This window comes from Anser brachyrhynchus (genome assembly GCF_964034855.1).
Source record: "Anser brachyrhynchus genome assembly, chromosome: 13".
Lineage (NCBI taxonomy): Eukaryota > Metazoa > Chordata > Aves > Anseriformes > Anatidae > Anser > Anser brachyrhynchus.
In genome coordinates this window covers 8,025,925-8,052,457 of record NC_137708.1, presented here as the reverse complement: position 1 = coordinate 8,052,457, position 26,533 = coordinate 8,025,925, and the positions used below count along the sequence as shown (strand labels likewise).

Genomic DNA, 26,533 nt, shown 5'->3' with positions numbered 1-26,533 from the left:
TGGCCGGGGCACCGGCACGGCACGGCCCCGGGCTGGGCCTTCGGGGGCTGCCCGGCCCCTCGGCAGCACGCCCGGGGACGGGGTGCAGCCGGCCCGGTTCTTCCCTCGTAGGGAAGGCTGTTATCTTAAAAATAATCCATTTCTCCTCACGACTTCTGCGGCCTGACGCCCTCCCCGAAGTGTCCCTCAGCCCTCCGGTGTCCTCGCTGCTGCCTTGTTCTGTCATGGGCTGTTAAGCGTTGTATAACGCGAAAAATGCAGCCCTACACTCACCACATAAGATCGTTTCCAGCTGTAAGATTAACACCGCAATGTTTTTTTTTTTTATTATTATTATTATTTTTTAAGCCAGGTGAATAATTAAGATTTATATTAAGCCTTCCAGCCAGCAGGATTGCAAAACCTTTTTACCCATTACCAGACTTCACCCAGCAGTGAAACGAACACACGTCTCCTGTGAAACAAACAGAGCAGCCATTAGTATTTCACAATATCATCATGAAACAATCCAGGACAGGAAGTAACATATTTTGTCTATTTAAAATCATGGAAGACGCTTAACAAAGTTACTCATTTTGCAACTTAGCCAAGATGTGTGTGTTAGCACTGATCTTTTTCCAAATTCTTCCCTCTGAAGGTCTTACAGTTGCTGGTAGCTCATGAGCAGTTTTAGTTTTATGGCTACAAATTACTCAATACTACAGTTAAAATAGAGAGGAATTAGAAATCCTGTCAGAGTTTCTGAAAATCCATGCAGGGAAAACTGGTAATTTGTTTGTTTCTTGACAAGTTTCAATTGGCTAATAGTTGTATTCCTGAATGTTTAGAAATAAAATGGAATTACTGTTTTCAAATGGACTTGCAGACTTGAGTCTTCAGGATACATTTAGAAAATTACAATGTTTTTACTGAGTATTAAAAGGGTGTTGCTGATTTTGGAAACCTGTCTCAGGAAAGGCTCCTAGTGTAGCAGACATAAACACGCTTCAGAGATATTCAAATCAATAATAAACAAAATGATCAAATTAGAAAAAAAAAAAAACACACCATAATTTAAAATGGCTAGACTGAGAAGCACATTAGTTAGCCAAATTGATATTTTCCAGTTTGTCCAGCTCATTTACAAAGAAAGTTCAGAATCTGTAAGAGTACATTTAGATCTCCATTTGTAAGTTTCCTAGGACTCAGCTTTGGTTTCTCGCTTTTTTTATCTCCCACATAAAATAATGTTCACATTTACTGACCACTTGTTGAAAATCAGGAATCACGCTGGACTCCTTTCTTTTCCACCCACCTATCACGGTGGTTTGTTTCTAGCTTATTTGGGTATTTTAAAAGCCCCGTGTTGACTCCAGTTAAATGTGGAAACTATTGTATATGTCTGAGTAGGAGTCATGTTCTTCTGCCCTGGTTTCTTGTGCCTGATGCATCAGCACAAACTCCACATCATTGACAATTTTGCAATAAAGGGCCCTTGAGAGAGATTGTGCCCCATACTGGGCATTATTAAAGGGATGCTTGTGCCATCACTATTTAACCAGCACTGACATATGCAAAAATGTCACAGAGCTGCTTGATAAACTCGCTGATGCTGAGCCTCTTGGCGTGGAGCATGCACAACGCCTGGATTGGTACAGTCCTGACGCTCTCCTCGCTGCCTTGCCAGCAACCTCCAATACTTCAGATGGATGAAAAAAATACTGAAAGGAGTATACAGCTGTGCCCATAGGCCATGTGCTGTGGTAGACTGCTCATCTGACATGTGGAAGATGGAGACTACTGCCATGCGTGGCAGTAACTAGAATTATGTCAGATGTGTGGGAAGTTCTCTTTATCATTAGGTTATTATTTATTTTGCTTTCTCCTCACATTACTTTATTTTGCCTGAATAATTATTTCTGGGATCAGAGGCGGGCTGAGGTTGCAGTCCTTGTGACAACGTTGGTAAGGTGGGGAAAAGCGAAGAAAAAAATGTGGATGAGGAGGAAATCAGAAATACAGATCCAAAGGCGTAGAGACATAAGATGCAGTAGAGAATCTGTGACAAGCTTGTCAGGTCACTTTAAGCTTAATTTGAGGAATAAAAAGATTCCGTTTCTGTAGCTTATGTTTGGCCCTCTTAATTTTTTACCTACCGTGGAAACCACTGTGAGTTACCTAAAAACATTGGCTAGTCTTCCGTTACATAAAATATGGCCTACTTGCAGCCAGAAACCTGAGACTGGAGTCTGCAAATGCAGAATGCTCCTGAATGACTTCTGTGGAAGTGTTTTTGGTTGCTGTAGTGATTATCCATCTGTTTAAATACTTTATATGGGAGATTCTCAACCCATTTATCGAGGAGAAGATTTTCTTAAGTTGTGAGAAACACAGCATTATGCCTGATTCCTGTAGTTTTCACACTTGTGTAGCAAAAACTCTACCTTATCTGTCATGGCAGAAAAATAATTGTATTTACTGCTAGTCCGGTATGCCTGTAACACTGGCAAATGTGTTTCAGTGGTGCGGTTGGACAGGCTCACTGAATACAGTTTATGAGGGGGCCTCCTTTAATGAATTCTCAGTCTGAAGCAGTTACACAACATAAATTGTATTTTTACAAAGTAATTTTTTTTTTCTGGTAGGAAAAGAACTGGTATGCAGACAGGAGTGCAGCACATTGTATGTATCTCTGTCTTACCCATAGCTTGTAATACATTTAATTCTTAATAATTAATAGTTTTGTTTTGTTTTTAAAGGATCGTGCTTCCTCCAAGCAAACTGTAATACCTCTGTTTTTGAAATAATTGATATAATCCCAGTGAATTTTGTTTTTCTTGACAGTTGCCTTCGCCATGGCACAGCAGTGAAAATCCACTTCGCCTTTCAGATACCTCAGGAAATGAGGTGACGTATCTGTATTATTTCCATTCACACCCATGTTATGTTTTTATCTCATCTTTCTGTAGAAAATATGATTTTTTAATAATTAATACTTAAATAATTAAAATACTTAAATAATTAAAAATGTTATTAAAACAAACAAACAAAACTTCATAAAAGATTTCTTCCTTTTAAAAGACTATCAAAGAAAGAAAATACGGCATTCAACCTACCGCCTTTAGGCAGCGTACACATTCTGATTTACAGTAGAAGCAAGAATTGTTCAGCCTAACTGTCTAAGCAGTTTTCTTGCCTTTAATTCATCTATTAAAACTTGTGGTTTGTTTTTTGACTTGCTTCTGTGGCAACTTTTCAAATTTCCACCCCCCAGTGGCAGCACGTTGCATTCCCATTTTACGTCACTTGGGACTTCAACATACTAGCATGTATTTTTTTGTGTCAGGGGTTAGACTGTTTGTTTTTATGACTAATAATGTGGACCTTGGGAGCCAGATATCTAAGTACCATTGAGGAAATATCTAAACCTCTGTTAAAGTGTAATCCCTTTCAGGACGTGTCTATACAAGAGAGTAAAGACAACTCAGAGCTCTCGCTGCCCATGCTCCAGACTGTCTGGAAGCAAGCCAGTTCCAGCTTAGAAGTCCTTTACCTTAGCTCTGTGCCCCTACTAATGGCCCCTGAGACATGCCTATGGTGAGTACGGCATGCCAGAAAGCCATATTTGCTACAGAACAGATAAAATGATTTGGAAAAGTATAGCCTAAAGCATAGCTCAGTTTAAAATACTAAACAAGGGCAGGTTTCATGCACGCTCATTTCTTGAGAATAAGGCCAGTGTGAGATCTAAGCATTCATTTGTCTGGCTCACGTCTTATACTGAGTGAATTTTGCACAAAGTATACTTGTATTGTACTTCAGACAGGTATCAGGGTTCACTTCTTTCTACTTTGTGTCTGGGCTTATGGTTATTCATGTAGGAGTTCTTGACATATGCTTTGTTCCGTGAAGCTGTATAAAAGAAGCCATAATTGGGTCTTAGACATCACAGTATTTATAATCATTTAGAAACCTCAGAGAGAGCAAACGTTTAGAGTTTTATAGACAGTCATCATCTTTATGAAGTGTAGGATCTATTTCTGCGTTGTGTGTAGGACCCTGCTGAGAATCTTCATTGTCCTCCTCATCGAAAAGCTGCAAACTCAGCATGGTCTCCGCTTCTTTCGAGGATGTGCGCACACATCTCTCGGAAATAGGCAGTTAACGGTTGTTTCATTAGACCTCTAATAACATCTCTATTTCATTTTCCTTCCAAACATGTTTACTTCAGTTTTGACACTTATTAATAATGTCATCTCAAAAGTAAGAGGTCAGCCTGACAGATTTACAGCTATTATAAAATACGATGCTATCTGCATACAAATGGACAAGTAGGAGCCTCACAGTGATTTTCCCTATTATTACTGCCTAAGGAAGCAATAAAAATTTAACATTTACCATTGGGAAACACCTGCAGAGATTAAATTAAAACTAGATTATATGCTTATCAGTTAAATGTTACAAAAGCAAACTCTTTGGAGATTAACATAAAAATTATTGTTATCAAAATCTTATTAAAGGCTTCACTCAGTACAATCCATTTTGCACCTCTGCTGCTCAAGCGTTCTACATGTGCAAATTATTAAGTCTTTGTGCAGCTGTATAGGGGAGACAGGGCAGCCTTACTGAGGGCTTTGCTACTTTGCTAGCCGATACCTATGTTTAGATTTGACTTTAAAAGTTGACCACAAGTACCATTTGTCCTTCTCTTTCTGATCCTGCCTCCTTTCTGAAGGACTCTTTACATCGCATGCTCTGTTTCTTGAGCATGGCGCCAAGACCTGCTCCCTCATGGAGTTCTGCTGGGAATTACTCTGGAAGCCACTTGTCCTTCCTGTTGTACTCGTTCCTTATTATGGTCAGCAGGACAAAGACAAAGGATTTTCAAAAAACTAGGAGCTGAGAACAAGCAAGTGTTACTGCTGCTAGCAGATTTTCTTTGTGCAGCCTTTGGTACTTTGCAAACACATTGCAGAAAATAGAAATCTGGGAGGCATGTGGGCCAGAGTTGATCTCTGACCTGGAAATTCAAAAAGCTTTGGATTTGGGCTTTACTGCCTCCAATAATTGAGGAGTTTATAGTGTAGATAATCTATAGGCACTGCCTTGAACATGACACCATCAGCACAGGTACTACGAGTACTTGGATTACATACACGGTGGTTAGAGCTTATTTCTCCATCTGGTATTACTGTGATTCCTTTGACTCCAAGGCATTAGAAGCAAGCTGCCTTTGACATATTCTGAACTGTGTATGGGAGGGTACAACTCAGCAATAGCCACATCCTGAATTACTTAGGTGAAGGCCCAGGCCAGGAAAAAACTTTGTGGAGATCAGACTGAGTGGTGGATCTGGAGAGCATGATGCTAATAAGAGATTGAGATTGTAAATGAGGTGATTGTAAAACAAGTCATGTAGTTTCCAGAGGACAAATTCAGAGGGAGATCATAGGGTATCAGGCCATGGTTCTCCAAACATTTCTTCTGGAGACAAATTTGACTTAGGAACCTTATGGCCATTTTTTCCAGCCACTTGCCGTCTCCTCCATTGTGTCAGCACAGACCTTAACGTTTAGATAAGTGAATCAGGGGTGTGGGGCGAATCCAGCTTAAAAACAAAACAAAGGAAAAATAAACAAAAAAAAGCAATTTAAGTTTATAGAAATCCAGGAAATAGTGCATAGAACAAGGGGGGAGGTGGGTGGGTGGAGGAGATGCAGAGGTTGAAAAGCATAGCCAAAGACTGGGGAGTAGAAATAGCTGGAGCTTGCTTTGCAGGGAAGAAAAAATGTCTGTGCAACCATGGCCTAACATTTGAAGTAATAAGGGTTTGTTGGCCCAGCTGATATTCACTGAAATAGGTTAGGGAGTGTTAGAACGAGTATATCCGGATCAGAGGGGTGGTAACCTGTTGCAGGGCAATGCTCACAAGCCCCTGGGCAGACTGGGGGAGGACTCTTGTGTCAACACAGCTGGATTTGGGAGGAGATAGGTGTCCACAGACAGACTCCCGGCACTGTCACAGTGTAAACCAGTCTTGCCTTACACCTCCCTCTCAAGTGCAATGTGTCTTCCAGCACTACTGTAGCGTCCAGTTTGCCCTCCCCTGTGCCTGAAGGGACAAACTGTACATTAGCATTTTTATAACAAACTTTCTTTTGAGAGTAGGTAATGGACATATCTGGTAACTTAAGCAGAAGCCATAGGCACATCCAAATAGGGTGTGAGTCTGTGTTCTGTCATTTTATTTGGACAAATTACAGTATTTAACTTGGAAAGGCCTACTCATGTCTCTTGCTTGACTGTCAGGCTCTGAGCTGTGTGAATTACCGACATGGGGATTTAAGATTTCATTTTTCAAAAATGACGTACGTTTTTGTATGTACATACCTATATCCAAGATGTAGAAACTACTTAACTGTAGTCCGAATTTTCCAGTCATTATACTAAGTAATTCACTTCTACTGCCACTAGAGGTATAACATTCACTTGAGCAAATACCAAAGGAAACATTTAGTTGGAAGCCTTGCCCATATTAATATTTCATTTTTCAAATAATGCTTTTGATCTGTTTTTTTTTTTTTTTTTTTTTTTTGAGGCCTCATCCTACTTTGCCTATTCCTGTTGGGCACTCTTTCTTTTATTGAACTAAAGCTGACTACTTGTGAGATGAAATGCCACCTTGTGATTAAAGGGTACAGAATTGAGTGCTCATTTAAGCTGCATAAAAAGCTAAATTATAGTGTCAGTCATCATATCAATCATCTGCAACTGGCTCATGTGCAAGCTTGTACCAGCACATTTGTAAATCTCATTTCACATTGCTTGTTGTTCTGGTGCAGAATGATGTTTATTCTGAAATGCAAACATAACAAAATCTGATATTAAATTAATTTAATTTGTGTATGTGTGTGATGACCAGCTGCCACTCAGATAGAATAACCTTTTGGAAACGCATGCAAATGCCAGTGGGGACAAGGAAAAGCTTGCAAAGCAGAAAAGCTCCCATGTCCCCGCTGGGAGTGGCAGGAGAATTGCGGTGTACCCTGGGGTTTAATCGTGGACCTGCAGCGTCTGCACAGTTTGAGCGCAACGCAGGGGACGGTTCTGCACCGAGGTGTTTTTTTTTTTTTGTGGGGAGGCAGAGGTTGGCCACAGTAGGACTAGCTGCAACCCTGTTGGAGCGTAATCTCCGCCTGTTTGAAGTTGGTAACCTTTCTTGCAGAATTTCCGACATGCTCAGCAGCAGCCTGCCAGCTCGCTGCTGCCTGCGCAGAGGCGGCCGGGAGCTGCGGGTTGCTGTGGGAACTGCCCGCTGTGCCACTGCAGAGCTGAGGCCTCGGCAGCTCTCCCGCTGCAGCCACGCAGCCTGGCAGTGCCACATGCTGCCTTTCACCTCCCTCCTCAGTTTTGCCCAGTGAGCACACTGACGGCAGCTGAGAAGGGACCAGAGCGTGCCAGCTCGAGAGCGAGTGCGGTGGAAGTTCGGTGACTCGAGCTCTCGCCTGAACTGCAAATGTCTCCCATCGCAGCGAGCCCACAAGCAGTCTTTCTGCCATGTTCCCCTTGCAGGACTGCGCCCACCCAACTCCCCAGCTCAGCACGGGGAAATGGAAAAACAGGAAATTCCGTGATGAGTACTGGAAGAAGAGATCTCTCTTACGAATTTCGTGAAATTTAGTTTGTTATTTGCAGCGAAACTGAAACTTTCAGAAAATATGTGCGTTATGGATAGATTGAAACTTCTGTTTTAATTTAGTCTCTATTGTACTGTAATATGATGTATTGCCCTGTAATATTTGTAGGCACTGTGCTGCGTGGTCCAGTACTGAAAAATTATTTTGAAGGGAAAATATTGAAATGACACCGGGCGGTCTCAGAATTTTTGCTGTTCCCCTACAATGATTTTTTGTCAAAGTTACTGTTTTCTTGAAGCATTCAATTACAGTAAAAGTGGGCTTATGATGAGAAAGGTGTTTTCAGCATAACTGATGCACAGATCCTCATAAAACTTCTGGTCTAGTGCAGCATTTGGATTGCTCCTTTCCCAAATACAGTGCTAACAGCACAGTTCAATGCAGAAAACATAGATACAGCACTTGGTGTATCCTTGGTATGTCTTCTATTTTAGTTTCTTTGTACTTTTTGTAGTAATACTGATACATTCAATGTAGTTTTACTATACTCTTAAGAAATTTTTGACTAGGAGAAACAGTCTACAAGTGGGGATATTTTGGATTATATTAGTATAAAAGTCAATAAAGTAATACCACTGAAATTATAGCAACGCGAGATATAAAGTGGATCCATTGAATTTATTGAATACAACAGCACTGCTATCTGACCCTACTTTTGCCCTATGTACAATCATTAGCAAGGCTCTGCCATTTATCTACAGCTTCCCCCTGTAGCACACACAATCGTAGGCAGAAAATTTGATAACAAAAGTGTTTTGAATGTAGTTCACTGGAGCAATTGTGTTTAGAATAATGTTAAAACGTCTTGTCTCCCCAAAATCAAGAGAATGGGTGACAATCTGTTAAGCTTTTTCCACAATTTTGATAATTCTTCCAAATGATACAGTTCAGTGTCAAGTTGACCTTTATGTTTTTTTCACAGCTAAGGGAACAGTTACATAAAAAGGATGAATGAGCAACAACAAAAGAGGAAGGCTGGGATCATATAATCTGAAAACTGGAACTGCCTGCATTTATGGTTTCTTATTTCAGTAAGGGAGGCAGCACTGAAGAGTGGTTAAAGCTCATGATTTATAAGTAAGGAAATAGAGGTTCTGTTCTCATTTCTTTCTTATACTCAATGTATGGCCCTGGATAAGTCATTTAAGACCAGACTGCAATTGTCACTTAATTCAAATTAAAAAGGCAGTAAGTGTAAAAGTTCTGAAAAAAAAATCAAACATAACCAATAGTCAAAATTATGCCTTCTTTACTGGTGAAGAAAATGAGGCACACAGCAGTCAACTGTGATTTTCAGTGACAAAAATGCGTTTGACTCATACTAATTTGACTTTAATTTCTCCCTCAGTGAACGAGAATAAAACACTTAAACCATTTGAAGCCCATTGGATGTGAGTTAGTTTATATGACTATTAACAGTTGGGATTAATATTTGTCACTAAGCCAAATTATTGGCAAGAACACAAGTAATACGAAAGCATCATTGATTCTCAATCTTGCTGGTCATTTATGTTCGCCTCTTTTGTTTTTGATAAGATACAGAAGGCTTGACTTTCACACAAATTAGTAATTTGTTACTAGAGCTCTATGACATGCCTGTAACTATGGTTGGGCAGAAGAGTTTCACTTTGTTAAAATCCCAAACCAAATCTGAGCTCATCCAGAGAGCTTCTTCCAGTCTGCCCATAATGGGATTTAACTGGACCCTGTCATACCCAGGCTAGGTGTTTGACATTTTTCCAGGATTTTGGGATGGACATCTGGCATGGCTCGAGCCACTGGATAAAGGTCTGGTCCTCTTGAGGAAGTAGAAAATAGCCCCTAGACCTTGAAACCAAAAATTCTTACACTTTCTCCACGGAGATCCCTGAAAATTGTCATGTTTATTTCCCCCATCCAAAATTCAAATAGCATGGGAATCTGTTGGAGAAGCCACAGGTTAGCCTCGATGCCACACAGACCACTGAGTTTTTGTTCAGCTACTATATTTGAGGCTCACCTGCTTTTGATCTTAATTGTTTTTCAGATATCTTCAGAAATAACAATGCAGAGTATTGACACATGTAAATTTATGGGGTTTGCTAAAGCAGTTCGCTTATAGTTTCATCGACCTAGGCAGCAATAAACAGTAGTGTTTTCAGAGGGAGGACTGAGTTTCTGTCATGCTAGTTCATGATTCAGGATTTTTTTTGCTATTGTCTGTTAAAATTTGGTTTATGGCCTGCCTGACACAGTGACTGATACCGAAATCCTTCGAAGTCTTTTGGAAGTGCAACAGAGGCAATTTCCAGCCCATGATGCAGGAAACTCCTCTGTGCCAATAAATAAAAATTAACGTGAAAGCAGGGTCTGTGGAAAGACCTGGCTGTGACAGAATTGTTTCTGCCTGCTTTCTTGGTTGGAGAGCAGTCACAAAGTGAGGATTTTTACTGAGCCTGTTTAGATCCCCATAAGTGGATTTTGGCAAGAGTCAGGATGTGGCCACTGCCAGCTGAGCATGTATATGTTGTATACCTCTACGAAATTAATGATTAGGCTATGATGAAAAAATAAATCTCAGTAGGAAAGAACAGCTAGCAAAAACCTAAAGCTTGTAAGTCATTCATTAACCTCAGTCTCATTTCTTAGATGGACTTCTTTCATTTTAATGAAGTTAGGGGAAAATTCCATTTTGAGACAGAAGCCATAGCGTAGCCCTGGTCTATGAAATTAGATAGCACTCTTTTGACTATCTACTGGGAAAAGGAACAGCTGAATATAATGCTCGTACACAGACAGCTCTGTATAGTATTTCAAGAAAAGCTTTGAAAAAGATAAGATTCTCATTTTGTACTTCAGCTAAGAGGTGCGCCGACTGCAAGAGTTTATGTTAGACTTGCACTGAGCACAGCAGCTTTCCGTAATGTTGCTGTAGCACCGCCCTACCTTGTTTTACTGCCCTCCCTGCTTGCCACATCACCAGCTGCTGGTGTCCTGGGGTGCTGTGGGTGTGCTGGTACCAGAGCCTGGATGCAGAGGGCCAGGGGACGGCCTCCTGAGTCTCTGCAAGTGAGCTGCAGCTTTGTGAGACAGGAAGTAAGAGTTCAGCTTGATAACAGATACCCTTTGCTGCTTGTGTTTTGAAAATAGTAAATGAGTAAGAAAAATATTATCATTTTATCTGGTACGCAGCAGGACTTTAAATTTGAGTTTACTTACTTTCTAAACTCTCCATGTATCCCTTGTTTGACCATAGGTTTTCAAACATAGCCACGGGAGGGTTATAGGGATAATTGGCTGGCAGCCTAGGGACTGTACTTAATTAATGAGGAATGCCCCAGCCATAGCAGCATTCCTTGCAGGAGCCACAACCCACATAGCTACAGGTGCTGTCCTGCTCTCTCTTCAGGCCCAGGGACTGCTCTTCTTCATGCTGGAGTACTGTGTGTTGCAACTTGTGCCACATTTGGAAAATAATATGCTCAGTGGTGGATATCACTGTCAGAGCAATAGCCTTTCTATTTATCACTCTGACAGAGGTACAGGGGGTATCCTGGGATCTTAGGGTCCTGCTGTTGCTGCCCTTTTAGTCTTACTACAGATGAATCTCCAGCTGTCAAAGCTTTGGTGGATTCACATTTTTGTGTGCCTCTGTTTGATTAACCATTTCAGGGCAGCTGGCCCTGATCCTATTTGGTTCATCCGGAGCTTCAAGTGATTGATACCTCTGAGAATTAAGCTCAAAGTGCACCAGGCTAAACTGCCTAGAGCAAAAATGCCCCCAGCCAAAGCCCATTAACTGAAATGTCTGTATTTCACTGAAATTCTTTTTGGGAGACTGAGGTTGCTTTTTCCTTTGTTGCTAGGGGGTCTGAAGTGGTGTGCTTTAGTACTCTATGTTATTAATTTTTGTGTTAATTAGTCTGATAGCTAAATATATATATATATAGGTGATAATTCTTAAATTAAGAAAGTTAGCTTCTACCTGTATGCTTGTTTTAGATTTATAAGGTGACTGTGGGTGCTTGCTGCATGCTTCAGGTAAGTTCCTGTTATGCGTATCAAAGGGTAATTTATGGTTTCAGTTGAATAATTTATATATTTTGTGTAGTTCTGTCTCTTTCTAAAAAAATAGGAGTCTTGTTAGAACTGTGCTTCTTTCTGTGCTTGTTCACCTTCTGATCTACGTTTTTCAGGACTGCTTTTTCAAGTGTTTTCCCCTGTTTTACTTTTTACTTAGTTCTGCTTTCCTGCAGTTTTACTTTCTCTTCTGTCTGTGTTGCTTAATACAAGTAGGAACTGAGGAGAGGGACAGAAGGGCTGTGTGGTCCTGGTAGGAATATCCAAATCATTGGCACTGAGATGCTAACCCATAAAAGGCCCAGTCCACTACTGGCAATTTTCTTCCCAGGGGAACCAAGCTTGTAGTAGCACTGGGCAACCTAGGACCCCCCCTGCCTTAGTGCAAGTACCACTTGCTTTGTATTTTTTGTTTAGTGTGCTCCAAAGCTGAGAATACAAGTGCTATGGAAACCTTGAGTCATCAGCGGCTCATCGTGTATTTCTGCTGTGCTGGACCATCACTACGCTTTTGTGGTCTTCCCCCTTGAATTTTCAATCCTCTCTTATGTATGCGTAAAGTCTGTGCCCAGCACCGATCACCCACCATGTCCTGTTCCCTCCCCCTTTCTCTGCTGCTTTCTCCTCTTACTTCTTTTCTGCCCTGCTGCTAGATGATAAAATGAGGGAGCAGGAGGAATACGTGTTGGGAGGAAGGGGAGATTGAAGGGGGCAGCAGGCAAGGGTAGGGCAGCTGGGGGATAAGGGACAAGCTGCCTGCCCTCGGCTCGGGGGGTGCTGTAGAGTATGCGTTGCGCAAAGCTGGAGAAGTGTTGGGGTGACAAATGAGCATGTTGTGACATGGGAAATAACTGGCACAAACTCCCAGTTCAGTTGGACTTTCCTTGCAAACACAATAGATTTAGCTGAATAGGGAATAATTGAAGTTTGAAAATGTTTCTGACTGTTCTGAAATTGTTTGGAAGAGAATTGGCATTATTACAGCTTTTTTAAAAAAGCTGGGCATAATCATAATTGCAAATTCTTGTCTCTTATAAATATTGAATATAAAATCTTTCATTAAAGTTACTTTTTAAAAATGAAACTGAGTAACTTCAGCATGGTACTTTTTTTTTTTCTTTTGTTTGTATTTTTCCTTGTCTTTTTGCTGTCTGAGGTAAATTGTTACTTTCACTGGATTATGGAGAGCTGTTGTTTGATGGCCTTAATTTGTCTCTACTGTATTGTGGAGAGTATCAAACCGTTATTGGGGACTGGGGAGCTTTCCCACCGAGAATGGAGGACAGCTGCGTTTTCTACCCTTTGAAAACTGAATATGAGATACAGAGGCTACAATTAAATATGAAAACATAGAATTACATCTTTCCTTTTTTTTTTAATCTGAGATTTGCACTTCACTAGGAAGAGTGAATGCAATATTCTCTCTCTGCACAATTATTAGTATGGTTGCAGCAGGGAAAATGGGGGGAGGGTTGGATTGTGAAGCTCTGCCAAAAGTATTTCCTACCCTAGGAAGAAGCCTGCCAGAAGATACAGAAGAGCCAAGCAGGAGAATGCAGAGAACTGTTTGCTGCTCATTACTGATGTGCAACACTCGTCCTTGTAGCTCTGCACTGAGTAACAGGAACTGCCACGCTGTTTCCAGGATCAGCCGGTGGCAGATGGTTAGAGGTGAGGAAAAAGTACACACGTAAAACAATCTTGGCTTGGTATATCCTCTTGGCTTTCAGAAATCAGCAGGGTAAGGATTTGAAAACCCCAACATTTCATCTTAGCTACTTTATTTCCTATTGATCACACTGTCCCCCAAGAATTTACGTAATGTCTTTTAAAATCCATTTTCAGTCTCCACAGTCTCTTAAGGCAATGACTGCCACTATGCAATTATGGGCGGTATGAAAAAATACATCCTTTTGGGTGTTTGTTTTAAACCTGCTGCTTAATGACTTTGTTGGATGCCCCTTCAGCTTTTATACCGTAAGAGAATGTGAACAATTATTCTGTACATACCTTCTCCATTCAGGATTTTATAGCTATCATTTCCCTCTGCAGTCATTTTTTTTTTCCCAACCTGAAGAATTCTTGCCTATTTAATTCCTTCTTGTAGTGAAGCTGTTCTGTATCTCAAAAAGATAAATGTGGGCTTTTTATTACTCCTTTCTTTCTTCTTTCGTCTCAGACAAAAGTGTCAAGGAAACCTTATACAGGAATGCCATAGTTAAAAGATTCTTTGGTGCCTCTTTGTGCCAAAATAATTACCTTTCAGCTCTTAGAAATTGCCAAAAGCTTCTGAAAGGAAGTGAAAACTCTGTTCTTGTAAACCTCTCCAGTTTGAGGTTGCATTCATATCCAAAAGGAGATAAGAGCACACAGCAAGTAAACAGGAGAAGTGTCTGGATTTGAAGTTCTCCTTTGCTGCCAGCAAACCTTCAAACTTAACACACACACAAATTGCGCAAGTGCAAGGAAGTGACAAAATCGGGACCTGAGAGATCAGGAAGTTCAGCAATTCAGGCTGTACTGAGCAAGGTCAGCAGCGCTGAACAGGAACAGAGAGGGCAGAATATTTATTTATTTTGGTTTGGTTTTCCTCCACTTAGTCCAGAATAAGTACAGCATCTTCTGTCACGGGTAAATCTTGAGACAGAAAAGAGAAATTACATAAAGCATCGGTATCTCATCTATGTTCCTATCTGGCATAAATACCCAATTTGACAGAGGCAAATGCAAATATCTTCAGACCCAGGGGCAAGCACCTGCTGGGAACACCTTGCTGCCCTTTCAGTCACACAGGCTTTCCACCTTGTGCCCTTTTTTTTTTTTTCCTTACTCCATCAGATCCAAGCCGACTCTTCAAGACTCTGCAGACCTATTTCTTGCTTGCTGCTGTGTCTCAGTTCTTTGAATTTCCCATCCGGTCTGTCCTGCTGGCAATTCTGCTGCACTGCACTGCCTGTTCCTGCCGTCTCCTTTTTTCATGTAACACTGCACAGAGCTAGCTGGTCTAGCAAGACAAAGGCTGTATCCCTGCCTAGTAAGTTCTTTCTGGAAACTTGTTTCTTCCAAACACCTGCCAGATACCTAAGGAGATGACCGTTTGCTTCCTCTTCCTTGTTATATATAAAAAACAAAACGCCACGTTATTGAAGAATGAAAGAATCTGTGTTTTATTCTCGCTTGCACTTGCTCTTTGCTCAGTTTCCTTCTAGCAGCAACAGTGCTGTTTGGGCCTTTCTCTCCTGTCCTGCCTTGTTGTATTGTTACCACCCACTCATTACATCATGTCTGAAATTAGCTTGGGAGAACTACAGGGCAGGGTTGATTTCTCTTGCCTCTTTAGCGAGGGCTTGGCACAGTTTTGAGTGGCTTTGGGACTGGGGGTGGGGGGAGGAACGACAACAACAAAATAAGCCCTTGCACAGCTTGGGGAAACCAAGGCAGGAAGGCCAGGTGACTATAGACGATGCTGGTGAAGGTCTGTAGCAGGGACAGTGAGAGCTCACTTGTGTTCCAAGTAGATGATTCTTTCTGCTTCTGTAACTGTCTTCACTGAAGAATGGCCATTAGTATTAAACTTTGAATTTTTCAGGGGGGGGAAAAATATTTTGCAGAGGTGTTGTACTTAACCATAAGCATTTTTCATTGCAGGATGTTTTCTGATGATAAATGTATTTATTGATTGCCTGAAAGAGTTCAGTTCCAGCAAGGGGATAATAATGATCTATTAAAGTAATGTTGGAAATGTTAATATATCAGATTTCCAGTTCAAGAACAGTAATTCTCGAGTCAAGAAGCACTAAGTACAGAGTTAACATCCCATGCAGTAGTGTTCCTACGTATTTTGGAGAATGTCCCTATCTTTTTTTTCTAAGACACTACCCTCTTGCCACAACACCATGCCAGCTGGAGACAGTGGGTGTTCCCCCATGGACTGAAATGATGCTGAGGGCTGAAGGGTGACTTACAGAGCCAAAATTGGAGGATCATGGGTCTGGATGAGGTTTGAGACTCCCTGACTCACAGTAGGGTCTGGTCCGCTTTGGATCAGGCGCAAGCAGGATGTGGAGTGCACGGTCAGGTTAGGTAAACTCTCTCTGTGGGAGATACTTTGAACTCTGTAAGGGAGAATTTCTCTTGCAGGCAAGCCATGTATACAGTAGAAAGTCATAACTGTGTCCAGAAGTGAAACAGTCAAGCGAGGCTTCACCTTCATGATGAAACCTGTTGGTTCAGAGTAGGTCTCTAACCTACGTGAGTACTCTCTGTCATAAATGCCGACTGATAATAGATGAGGTGGTGTTCACTTCTTGGTAGCACAGATCTGTATATGCTACCCTAGGAAAACGACTTTCTGAACCATTCCCTGTTGTCTCCAGTCTATTTAAAAATGTGTGTTTTCAGGTGTCGGTTTTGGTAATGATACACTGCATTAATGACTCTTCCTCTTAGAAACCCAGGCAGAAAGATGTAGTTTTCCTCACATGGCGCAATTCTTTAGTCTGTCTTTATATTTTGCCTTGTAAAATGTAATAAAAAACAAATCCTGCTACTTTGCACATTCATTTAATTCATATTGTTGCTTTCCACATGGGTAATACTCTGGATTTTTTTATAATGCCTTTCATCCAAAGATCCCAAGCTGATTTGGCCCGGTTCCCAGGTACAGCTTAGCAACACTTAGCATAAGACCAGTAAAAGGAAGTAACAGGGAATTTCACGCAGTTCTTGGCTGGTTGTCAACTCAAATGCACCTACAGGTTAGAGCATCCCCAGGGCTCCTGTACTGCGGCCTCTGAGCCCCCGTTTTCTGCAACTGTGACTGCCTGGCGCACACAGCTCCTGCCTCAGACAGCCAGAAATCCTTCTCCCATTCCTTTCTCCTCCCCAGAATAAGCTCTGTTGTCTCCCAGCATGTATGAGAGAGAGAGAGAATAGTTTTGTGGGGAAAACACAGTGAGAGATACAGGGTCTTATTCGGATGCTATTTGCAATTTGATCACAAAGATGTACCGAGCTAAAGAACATGCTTTTGGTTTTGTATCTCTCTGCATATGTATAGGTATGTCCAGTATTTTAATTTCTTTTTCTCATCTTTGTATTTATAGCAACTCATTTCTCCAGCTTCCTAAATTTACTGAATTTTGACTAAGTTTAATTAAGTTTTTACTACTTTTTGCAGTATCAGAATGTTTGTTGTTTTGTTTTTTCAAACTTTGAGTGCTCTTTCTTCCCTAGAGAGACTCTTGGACTTTGAAACCAGCTGTCATATGGAAAGCTTTGCCTGTCTGGAAATTTGTTCCAGCTTGTTTTGCCGTTCAAAGTGCTGCTTTGTGGATTTATTTTATGTCTTCTTGCAGACGTTTTGTTAGAATTTTGCTTATCTACCATTATTGCAAAATGATCCGCCATCTTAGGCAACCAATCGCTTCCTCATAGTCTTTGCATTATTTTTTAAAGCAAAATGGGTATTAAACTGTGCCTGCTGTTACGCAGGCTGTGGTGATCTGTCTCTCACCTTTGGACCACGGGCACTATTAGCTGTGCTCACATGAAAACCTTCCAAAGGTACTTGGGAGCCCTTTGGGCCGTGATACGCTTTGATGGAAGCATCTGGCAGCCCTGCAAGGGCCTGAGGCTTGTGGTTTCTTGCCTGGCTTTGAAAGAGCCAAGAATGGGGCAGTCACAGTCTGTTTTGTGGAGCTGTGCTTGTGCATTGTCACTGCCCTCACGTTGTACCCTGCTGGCAGCAGCTTTCTAGGAACTGGAGATTCACATCTCTCCTAGCATGGTACCAGCTGGACTGATGTGCATGCTCACCCCACCTCCCCAGGCTCTGTCATGCATGGCAAAGGCTTAACCCATGTGGTGGGGAGAGAAAATGGTGCTGGCTGCGCTTTACCCCTTTGCTAATAGGCCTCATTTGCTGAAGTAAGTGGAAGAGATGACAAGACTTAATGAAATTCTCAGATGTTCCTTGAATTATTTTCCTAAGCATACAGCTTTCACTTTTTGTGGTTAAAAATGACAATTACACTGTAGTATGTGTGTACAGTCAATAAATCAGCAGAGGATGTGCTGCAGTCAGGGCATGTATTTGTTGTCTGTTCTTTACACTGAAAATGGAATTTTTGAATTCACAGAAGCCTGTGAAAATGTGAGATTCACACAAAGTTGGGAGGCCCACAGCAATATGGGATTTGCACCTTAGTTACAGTTACTTTCCTCTAACTTGTAAACCCAAACTCCTGGAAGGCAGAGGAGAGTTGGCTGCTCTTAAGGCAAGTTTTGGATCAGGCTCTCAAACTCTTTGTCATCTTTAGTGGAATGATTCCAGAAAGGGTATGGAGCAGGTGAAGGGGGCAGAAACCTGTAAGGGCTGAGTTACAGTTTTGTGGAAGTTTGTAGTGTAGTTACAAAATCACACAAACAATGGGGGCTGCTGAGCAATATCCTGGAACATACTGGTCTGCTTTTGTTGTGGCTGGTTTGTTTATTTGTTTTGTTGTTTGTTTGTTTTTTCCTCTTTTCAGAAGGGGCCGTATGAGACTGGCAGAAGCAGCCTGTCCTGTTCTACTGTCTGGCTTAAGAGTGGCTAACTGCTGATGGGTGAGAATACTTATCCCTGATACAGCACAAAATATCAAAGGGCTTGAATTTGCTCAGCTTCTGCCCTCTCAAATATAATTCTCTGTATTCTTACTCTGCCATGTAGTCACTGGAGCTGTGGAAGGAGGAAGTTACTTAGCACATTTTTTTTACCCTTCATACTGCACGTGAATTCTTTATGGAAATGAGAGATTTCATCTTTCTGGCAGGGACAGTATAGACTTATGGCTGGCTAAGAGATAAGCACCTGTGAAACCTCACTGTGCTACTGAAACTTTTATCTTGTGTGGTAGTGAGCAAGTCCCTTAGCCCTGGTGGCAACTGCTTTTCTATATAATAGGGCTTATACTTCTCAACTCGCTGAGCGAATTAATCAGTATTTTTACAGTGATAGAACGGTTACCGCTTCTGCTCTGGCCTGAAGCTTTTTAAATCAAGCAGGAAAGTCATCAGGGCAGCTGTATTACAAGGCTGAGATAGGGAGCCACAGATGTGGAGGGGGGAGTGCAGGATTTAGCTGTTGATCCAGATTTTCAGTAGATATTTTCTGACTAAGGTATCAAGCGTGTCCCAAATTCAGATGGCTAATTGGTGCTGAAGCTGACGTCCTTTAGTGCCTAAAGGAGCATGGCTAGAGTCTCACAGGTATATTACTTGTTCAAGTCAGAAAATAGCTAGGTGAGAAAAAAGTGACAGATGAAGGAATACAAAAGTGTTAAGAAGTAAGATTGTTAGAGCTAAAATCCTGTTAGTGCCAACAGCTTAGATGTTAAGCTGTGTTACGACAAGGAACAGAAAAATAATAATTTATCAGCACAACAGGGAAAAATACCACCAATCTGTTTGGTCAGAAATTGACCAAAACCATTCTTATAGGATAACATTCCTATTTACTGTGGGATAGAATATCGAGGTAGGAATGATTTCAAAATACTTAGTTGTAGGAGAGCTTAATCTGCAGTAGCTGTTCTGATTAATTTCCCCATAGAGACAATTTCTTTACCTATCACAGCTGAAGAAATTAAGATGAGTGTAATTTCAATTGAAAATCAAGCATAGTTTGAACTTTATAGATGTAGCAAATGTCTGTCACCATAGCTGCCAGGTAGTCAGCAGTGCAAACACAGCTTGTACAGAGTAGCCGTAAAGAACCACTCTAGCTGCATTCATGCACATTAGCAACCATGGTGTCCATTATTTTCAGGAATAAAGAAAGTCTCATTAAATTAAGTAGATGTCTTGTGTTGTGCCCAGAAAATTGCTAGACTTCAGCTCTTGTGGTGTCCAGCAGGAGCAAGCTCCAAAAGCTAAAACCCTCAACAGAGGAGAGTATGTGAACCTCGCCTGCTGCTGCCCTTGGAAAGGTCAGCCTCTGAAACTGGAAACAAGAGAGTTTTGTCTTGACCTTTAAATATTATGTTTGGATGGGAGAGAACTGGCTTTTAGGTTTCTGGCAGTCTGGAGTTAAAATAAAAAATGGTGAGAGTATGAGCTTTTAATTGTTTAGCATTTCATACAGCCTGACTTGAGGACACTGTAGGACGTGGGGCCTCTGGGTTGCCAGTTTGAATTGGCTGAGGTCAGCTGGAATCAAAAGTTAGTCTCTGACCTCATCTCGTTGATGTGAGAGAAATGCATAGGTGGCCTCATCAAGTTCTCAGTGCAGGGACCTAGCGGTATTAGCTGGCACCTTGTACCAATAGTTTATTTTCCATTCAGTCCTTAGCAAATCTATTCATATCTAGGAGCTGTCTTTACAGACTGACATGCAGCAGTACAAAAACAAACAAAAATCAAACAAAAAAAACCCACACGGTATCTGTGTTTTTGTCTTATTTGTAGAGATTGAAATCCCAGTTCTTATAGTCTGGTTCCACTGGTATGCACTAATACATAAAATTATTTATCCCTTTTGGAGTTTCTGCTATGATTTCTGACATTCAGAAACTTTAATCCCAGTTGCATTCACAGATATACAACTCACAGAGAAGGCCTAGATAATGGAATGGAGAGTCTCCAAGTTTGATAGTATTTGTTTTCAAAATAAGCTGCTTCTCAACTAATAATTTCTCCACTTACAGTGCACTACAATTGAATAATTTCGTAATAGTATATTAAATATTTGCAGAGGCTAAAAAGCAACTGCCACAAATGTCTTTCTAAAAACAATATGGAGACTTGCCACTGTCCTGTATTTGGATTTTTTTTTTTAAATGACAAAAGGGCCAAGTACATCCCTGAATTAAATGGATTTACACTTCTGATTATTTTGATCAAGGTAGGTAACGATCTTTACAAATGTTTGCGTTTTGCAATGGTTTGTTACGGGGATTTCGGAATTTACCTGTGGTGCTGTGAAGCAACAGTATTGCCCAAATAATTTTAAGAACTGGGGTGAAAGCTAAGGCTGACTCTTTGCCTATTGTTCAAATTAAGATGGGAGGAAAAAGTGTGGAAAGAGCCCTCAAATGTAAAAGCATTGGAGAATGTTATTAGCTCCTTAATTATTATTGTTAACTAAGATTCATGTCGACAGTGCTGCTTTTGTGTGTTTTGGATGCGGTCCCGGAGGCAGACGCGGCGCTACCCGCTCCCCAGCCCCGCTCATCCCCTCACGGCTGGAGGGGGGGCGGCTGGGGCCTGCCCCGCGGCCCGGCCCTGCGTGTCTTTGTGCGGGGTGCGGCCGCCTCCGGCCCTTCCCCGTGGGGCCGGGACGTTCCCCGCGGGCGGGCAGGGGGTGGGCGCAGCGGCCCTCGGGTCGGCGCGGGGAGGTGCGAGGGGAGCAGCGGCACCGGGTGCTGCCCGGCTGGAAAGCAGCGGGGCGAGGCCGGGGGTCGAGCGTTCGGGAGAGCCCCTCGGGGCCGGGAGCGGGGAGCTCAGCCCCCGGGGCCCCTCGCAGCCCCCGGCCGCAGGGCGGCGGGGCCGTGAGGGGCCGTGAGGGGCCGTGAGGGGCGGGCGGCCCCTGTGGTGAGGGGCGGGGAGCCCCGCGGCGGGGCGGGGCGGGCCGCGCTGACAGGTGCGGCGGCGCGCGCGCGCGCAGGCTCTCGGCGGCGCCTCCCGCCTCCCCCCCCCCCCCCCCCCCCCCCCCGTCAGCTCCGCCGCCTCCCCGCTCCCCTCCGCCATGAATATGCAAATGCGGGTATAATTGGCAGCCAATGGCGTTCGCGCTGGTCACATGGTGCTGGTGGAAGCTCAGGGAAGAGAAGTTGAGGCTGGGCGAACACAGGCAGCAGCTCAGTAACGAGCCGCAGCGGCCGCAGCCGGACCCAGCCGAGCCGCGCAGGGCCGGGCCGGGCCGGGAAGGGCAGGGCGCAGCGCAGCCGAGCCGAGCGGAGCGGAGCGGCGGCCGGCCGGGGGAGCGAGCCGCCCCCTCCTCCCCGCAGGGTGCCCGGCGGGCCGGCGCTCCGCCTGGACCATGCCGATCCTCCTCTTCCTCATAGACACGTCCGCCTCCATGAACCAGCGGGCGTATCTGGGCACCAGCTACCTGGACATCGCCAAGGGCGCCGTGGAGATCTTCATGAAGGTGAGTGCGGGGCCGGGGGCAGCCGCCGCCGCCGCCCCCCCCCCCCCCCCACCGCGTGCCCCCCCCGGCCCGCTCACGCCGCCTCTCTCCGCTCTCTCCGCAGCTGCGGGCCCGGGACCCGGCCAGCCGCGGCGACAGGTACATGCTGGTCACCTTCGACGAGCCGCCCTACTGCATCAAGGTAACGGCGCCCCCCTCCCCGCCGCCGCTGCACCCCCCCCTGCCCGCCCGCCCGCCCGCCGCGGGGAGGCGGCGCGGCGCAGCCCCGGCCGGCCCGGCGGCGGCAGCGGCCGCTGAAGATGGCGGACATTTTGCTTTTGTATGGAGGAGAGAGGCTGAGGGCGCTGCTGAGATGGAGGAGGGGGGGGGAGGAGACGGGCGGCAGCGTGATTCACCGCCCCGCCGGGCCGGGCCGGGCCGAGGAGGCGGGCGGGAGCCGGGCTCCGCCTCCCCCTTCCCTCCCCTTCCCCGGCCGTTGCCCGCCCGCCCCCCGTGAGGCGGCTCCGAGGGGCCGCGCCTCGCCTCGGCCCCCGCCGCTGCCAGGCCCCGGCCCCGAGCCGCCCCGAGCCGCCGCCAGCCGCGGGTCGGACAGAAGGAAGCAGCGGTGTGGGTGTTTTTTCTTTTTTTTCTCCTTTTTTTTTTTTTCATCTCCCTGTCTTTTCCTGCTGCTTTTTTATAACCCGCACCAGTTTTGTGCCCTCGTGGTTGCGACTCGGGGAGGCAGCCTCCTGCAGAGCCGAGCCGAGCCGAGCTGCCTGGCGCTGGCTCCTGGCCCTCTCCTCGTTCCTCAGCGCTGAGGCACGTCGGGCCTGTCATGGGTCACGGCGGCTGCACCACGAGGTTACGGCAAGAGAAAAAAACGGTGACACGCTTAAATTGCAGCCTCCAAATCGCACATGCAGACGTTCAGCTGACGTTTAGAGTGTTCAAAGCATTCTACAGAACACACGGTTCTTGCCCGAGCTTTAGAATCCTCTCGAGGAATCCTGGAATAGTGTATTTGCCCTGAACAATATAGTAGTTCTATGGGAACTGCTGGGCCTTAGACCCGTACTATGAAGGCCATAGAATCATAAAATATCCTGAGTTGGAAGGGACCTGTAAGGATCATCGAGTCCAACTCCTGGCACCACAGAGGTCTACCCAAAAATTCAGACTGTATGGCTAAGTGCACAGTCCAAACGCTTCTTAAACTCTTACAGGCTTGGTGCAGTGACAATTTCCCTGGGGAGCCTGTTCCAGTGTGCGACAAGTCCACATAAAATCTTGTTGTTGGTTATCCCAGGGAAGAAGAGACGGGCCTGCCTAGATCCCCCAGTAAAACTTGGAAGAAAAGTTGTGCAAAACAATTGTGCTTGCTGATGGTGTCTGTCCGCATCTTTTGGTAATAAGGAAAGTTAATTATCAAGACCCGTGAATCTTGGGTCTTTCCATCAGCAATATATTTACACAACTAAAAGTATGGCCTGATTTCTGAGGAAATAAGTGGCTTTTGTGAGTCACTTGCTGTTAGGCCTTCACATTATTATTACAACTTTACATTGTGTTGTTATTACATCTTTCTCTTCTGTTCCCTTAGAAGAGGGCACCAGAAGTACTCATATTTCTGTGACTTGGAACCACCATATTTCAGTTACGGAAACCTAGAGTTTGTCAAAAGACCTTGGTCTGCCTTGGGGAGAGAGTTTTTATTTTTTTTTAATTTATTTTTTAAAGATATAACACATCCCTTTTCCCCATCCTTGGTTGTGGCTAGATGCGAAAGCAGAGTCTCTGTTACCTCACTGTTAACCATGAATTTCCTGTGTTCAGGGTTTTTCCTTTAAGTTTTGTGTCAAGTATTTTACAAGAAGGCCATTTTTTTGTTTGAAGAAGAAACCTTTCCACTGCAGCGCTAGGAAGGATACTGGTGATGTATTACTAAAAGTGACTCTTCTGGTTGGAGATCTGCGTGATAATGCTGCAGGTTGTTATCAAATGCTTTACGCCAGATCTGCTGAAGAAAAGTCTTATGCTTTAAATAAATACAGAATTATTCAGGTTGGAAGAGAGCCGCAAGATCATCTGGTCCAACCATCACCCTCCTACCAGTATCACCCACTAAACCATGTCCCTAAGCACCAGGTCCTAATGAGCATCTGCGTTCCCAGTTCTAGTAGATAATGACTGAAATAAATGGGACTATGTGGTACCCATTGTAAGATTAAATCATATTTGAAATACAGTAAACGACCAAGAAAACAGATGTTTTGGTTCTTGTGACATGCCGTGCCTATCTCTTTTAGAAATTCTTTCTCCTTTTAGCGTGCTGATTTTCAAACTGGACCTTAAAGAATGTGAAAATGCTTTTCCAAAACTCAGTAATCTGTGGGAACAGGCGGCGAATCTAGTAAATACGTGCTTATAATAGTTAATAGATCACAACTTCAGTTTAACTATTACACAACTGCTTCACGGCACCACATAAATTAACATGGTTAGGCTGTCACCCTGTCTCTTACTCAAGCAGAGAGAGCTTTACAGCAACAGTGTGATTCTTCTCCGAGCTGAAGACGTGTTCTCAAGGCTTTTTACTGGTATTTATGGTGCCCTTCTCTAGTGTATCCTAATAACCATATTTATGCCAGGAAAACGTTCTAGTATAGTCCAGATTCCGTATGTCTTAGAAAATGCGCTTGTAAAAGAAATAAAATACAGTTTCTCTGCACGCGCTGCTGTAGTTAGATATCTTACTAGCTCTTTTGATTTAGAAAAGGAGTAAGCAAACTTGGCAAGTGAACGTATTTTGCAAGTCTGCTTTCCAAATATGTGCATTAGCAACTGTTTTCTGTCAAATGTCTGCTTTATCCTCTTTTTTCTTTGTGTAATTTAATTAGTGTAAATCATAATATCACAGATAGTTCTTAAGGTTAGCAGGGAACTAACTGAGGGAAGTAATTACATGGGTTATCTAAGAGATGAGTTGTATGTTTCAGAGTTCATTTACCTGTAGCCCTAAAGTGTTTTAAATCAATGCTGATTTTGGTTTTGGTGGAAAAGAACATCTCTAGAAAACGTCACACAAATAATGGTGTTTTTCTAAATGAAAGGGTCCTTTTGTAGCACAAGTGATAGGCTAAGATGATGTGTTTGGAACTGTCTTCGGCGAAAAGTGTCTGAAATGATTTGAGACCTGTGGCTCTTCTCCCAGTCGTTCTTGTTGTTACGTGACTGCCCATAGCTCTGTGTCACTTTTAAATGGAATTACTTAGCCACTGAGTTTGCAGCGTGGCTCTGCGAAGGATTGGGGGTGGCACCCCTCTAAAGAGGGGACGGGGTACTGTCCTAGGAAGGTGGGGACAGTAAGATGGAGGAGGTGGGAGCCTTAAACAACTCCCACTCAGCACAGAGGCCTCGGAAGCCACCTCAGCTGCGTTGCTCTCGCTGGCTGCATTACGCAGAGATGGTGATTTGTGATAGGAAGTACGATGTCTGTATTAATGGGCTGTTGGAGCTTGCTCCATCCCATCCGCGCATCGACCAGATACCGCTGTACCTCCCAAGTGTGCCAGCCTACCCCTTTCTGCAAAAAAGGTGCTGGGTACCAAATGAGTGGGGAGGAGAGCGAAAACAAGCCGAGGGGATTACTTGCAGTTCTGCTTTCCCCACAGCGTGCAGCTCAGAGACACGCTAAGGGTTGGCGTACCAGGAATGGTCTTCTTTGGCGTTTCCTTCTTTGCATTTGCTCAGTTGATTTTTTTGAAGCTGTACGGACTTCTAGCGTCCTCAGATGTTTGCTCTATAGCTGAGTGCGTGTCATGATTTAAGTGGGAAAGATCTTAAGCCGGTTTCTTTGGGTTTTCCTCTATTAGGGGTGCTAAAACAAAAGCACGGGGAGAAGGGGAGTGTCTTCTCACCTGCTCTAGTTAACCCAAGCTTTTGCTGTTTGCCAGCAATTCAGAAAAGAGGGAGGGGAGGTTTCAGCAAGATCTATCTAGATTTCTCTGCAAATGGAGCTTGTGCCCAAATCCCTGCCTAAAAAGAGTTTTTGAAAAGGAAAGCAAGATTTAGCTCTTTTTTTTTTTCTCCAGTCTTGATTTTGTTAAACCTCCCATCTTGTGGTTTGTGGTCTGCTTGTGGATTTGTGTTGCAAATGGCTACTTCAGTCCCAGAAAAAAACAATGGTGGTCTTACGTGAAGTTATTGATTAACTGGGCTGCCCTGTTCCCATGGGACTGATATCTGGCTGCTGACAGTGACACGGCCTTTCCTCAGTGCTTGAGGAGTATTATTTATGGCAGGGTCATAGAATTACAACTTTTGTTGAACGTTCTTTTGAGGCTCTGTAATGACTTCCATAAATGATTCGGTCACAAGTCTGGGGACTGGGAGAACTTAAGTTACGTTTATTCTGCTGAATCTGAAATTATATGCGTTTTTTCTGTTTGTGTCCTAGGCTGAATTCAGGAGTCAGTTGTGACTGCACTATAAATAGATTCCCTGAATCTGGGTCCAGAAGGACGTATGTAGCTGTCTGAGAACTAGCTCAAAAGTCTTAGTAGTGTGTGACTGCTCTTTGAAACTTCGCTGTTTGCGGAACGCCTGCAGGTGATAGCTTTAGATTAGTGTCCGCTGTGACTTTGAAGAAAACACTAAGGCACTTACTGAGGGAAGAGCGATCACTGCG

At 43.7% G+C, this 26,533-nt stretch overlaps 1 protein-coding gene and 1 long non-coding RNA gene across 7 annotated transcripts in view; both read left to right on the top strand.

Annotated features, from left to right (window-relative positions):
- The first annotated feature begins 33 nt into the window (after positions 1-33).
- On the top strand, positions 34-17,867 carry LOC308177060. Its single transcript, XR_013938834.1, has 6 exons — positions 34-352; positions 2,824-2,886; positions 8,599-10,751; positions 11,658-11,696; positions 13,248-13,406; positions 16,971-17,867. It is a non-coding gene; the product is annotated as an uncharacterized lncRNA (long non-coding RNA).
- A 3,589-nt stretch (positions 17,868-21,456) lies between these two features.
- LOC308177052 (integrator complex subunit 6-like) overlaps positions 21,457-26,533 on the top strand; it is a 37,774-nt gene continuing 32,697 nt past the window's right edge. For 4 of the 6 annotated variants that reach the window (XR_013938831.1, XR_013938832.1, XM_080553690.1 and 1 more), the window contains exons 1-2: positions 21,469-21,867; positions 21,971-22,048. Coding sequence is in view for 3 of the 6 variants with exons in the window: in XM_080553690.1 (XP_080409816.1) it covers positions 21,757-21,867; positions 21,971-22,048 (189 nt within the window). In the remaining 3 variants the exon portion in view is untranslated. Of the gene's footprint in view, positions 21,868-21,970; positions 22,049-26,533 lie in introns of all 6 variants that reach the window. The other 2 variants (XR_013938830.1, XM_080553691.1) reach the window with 1 other exon arrangement.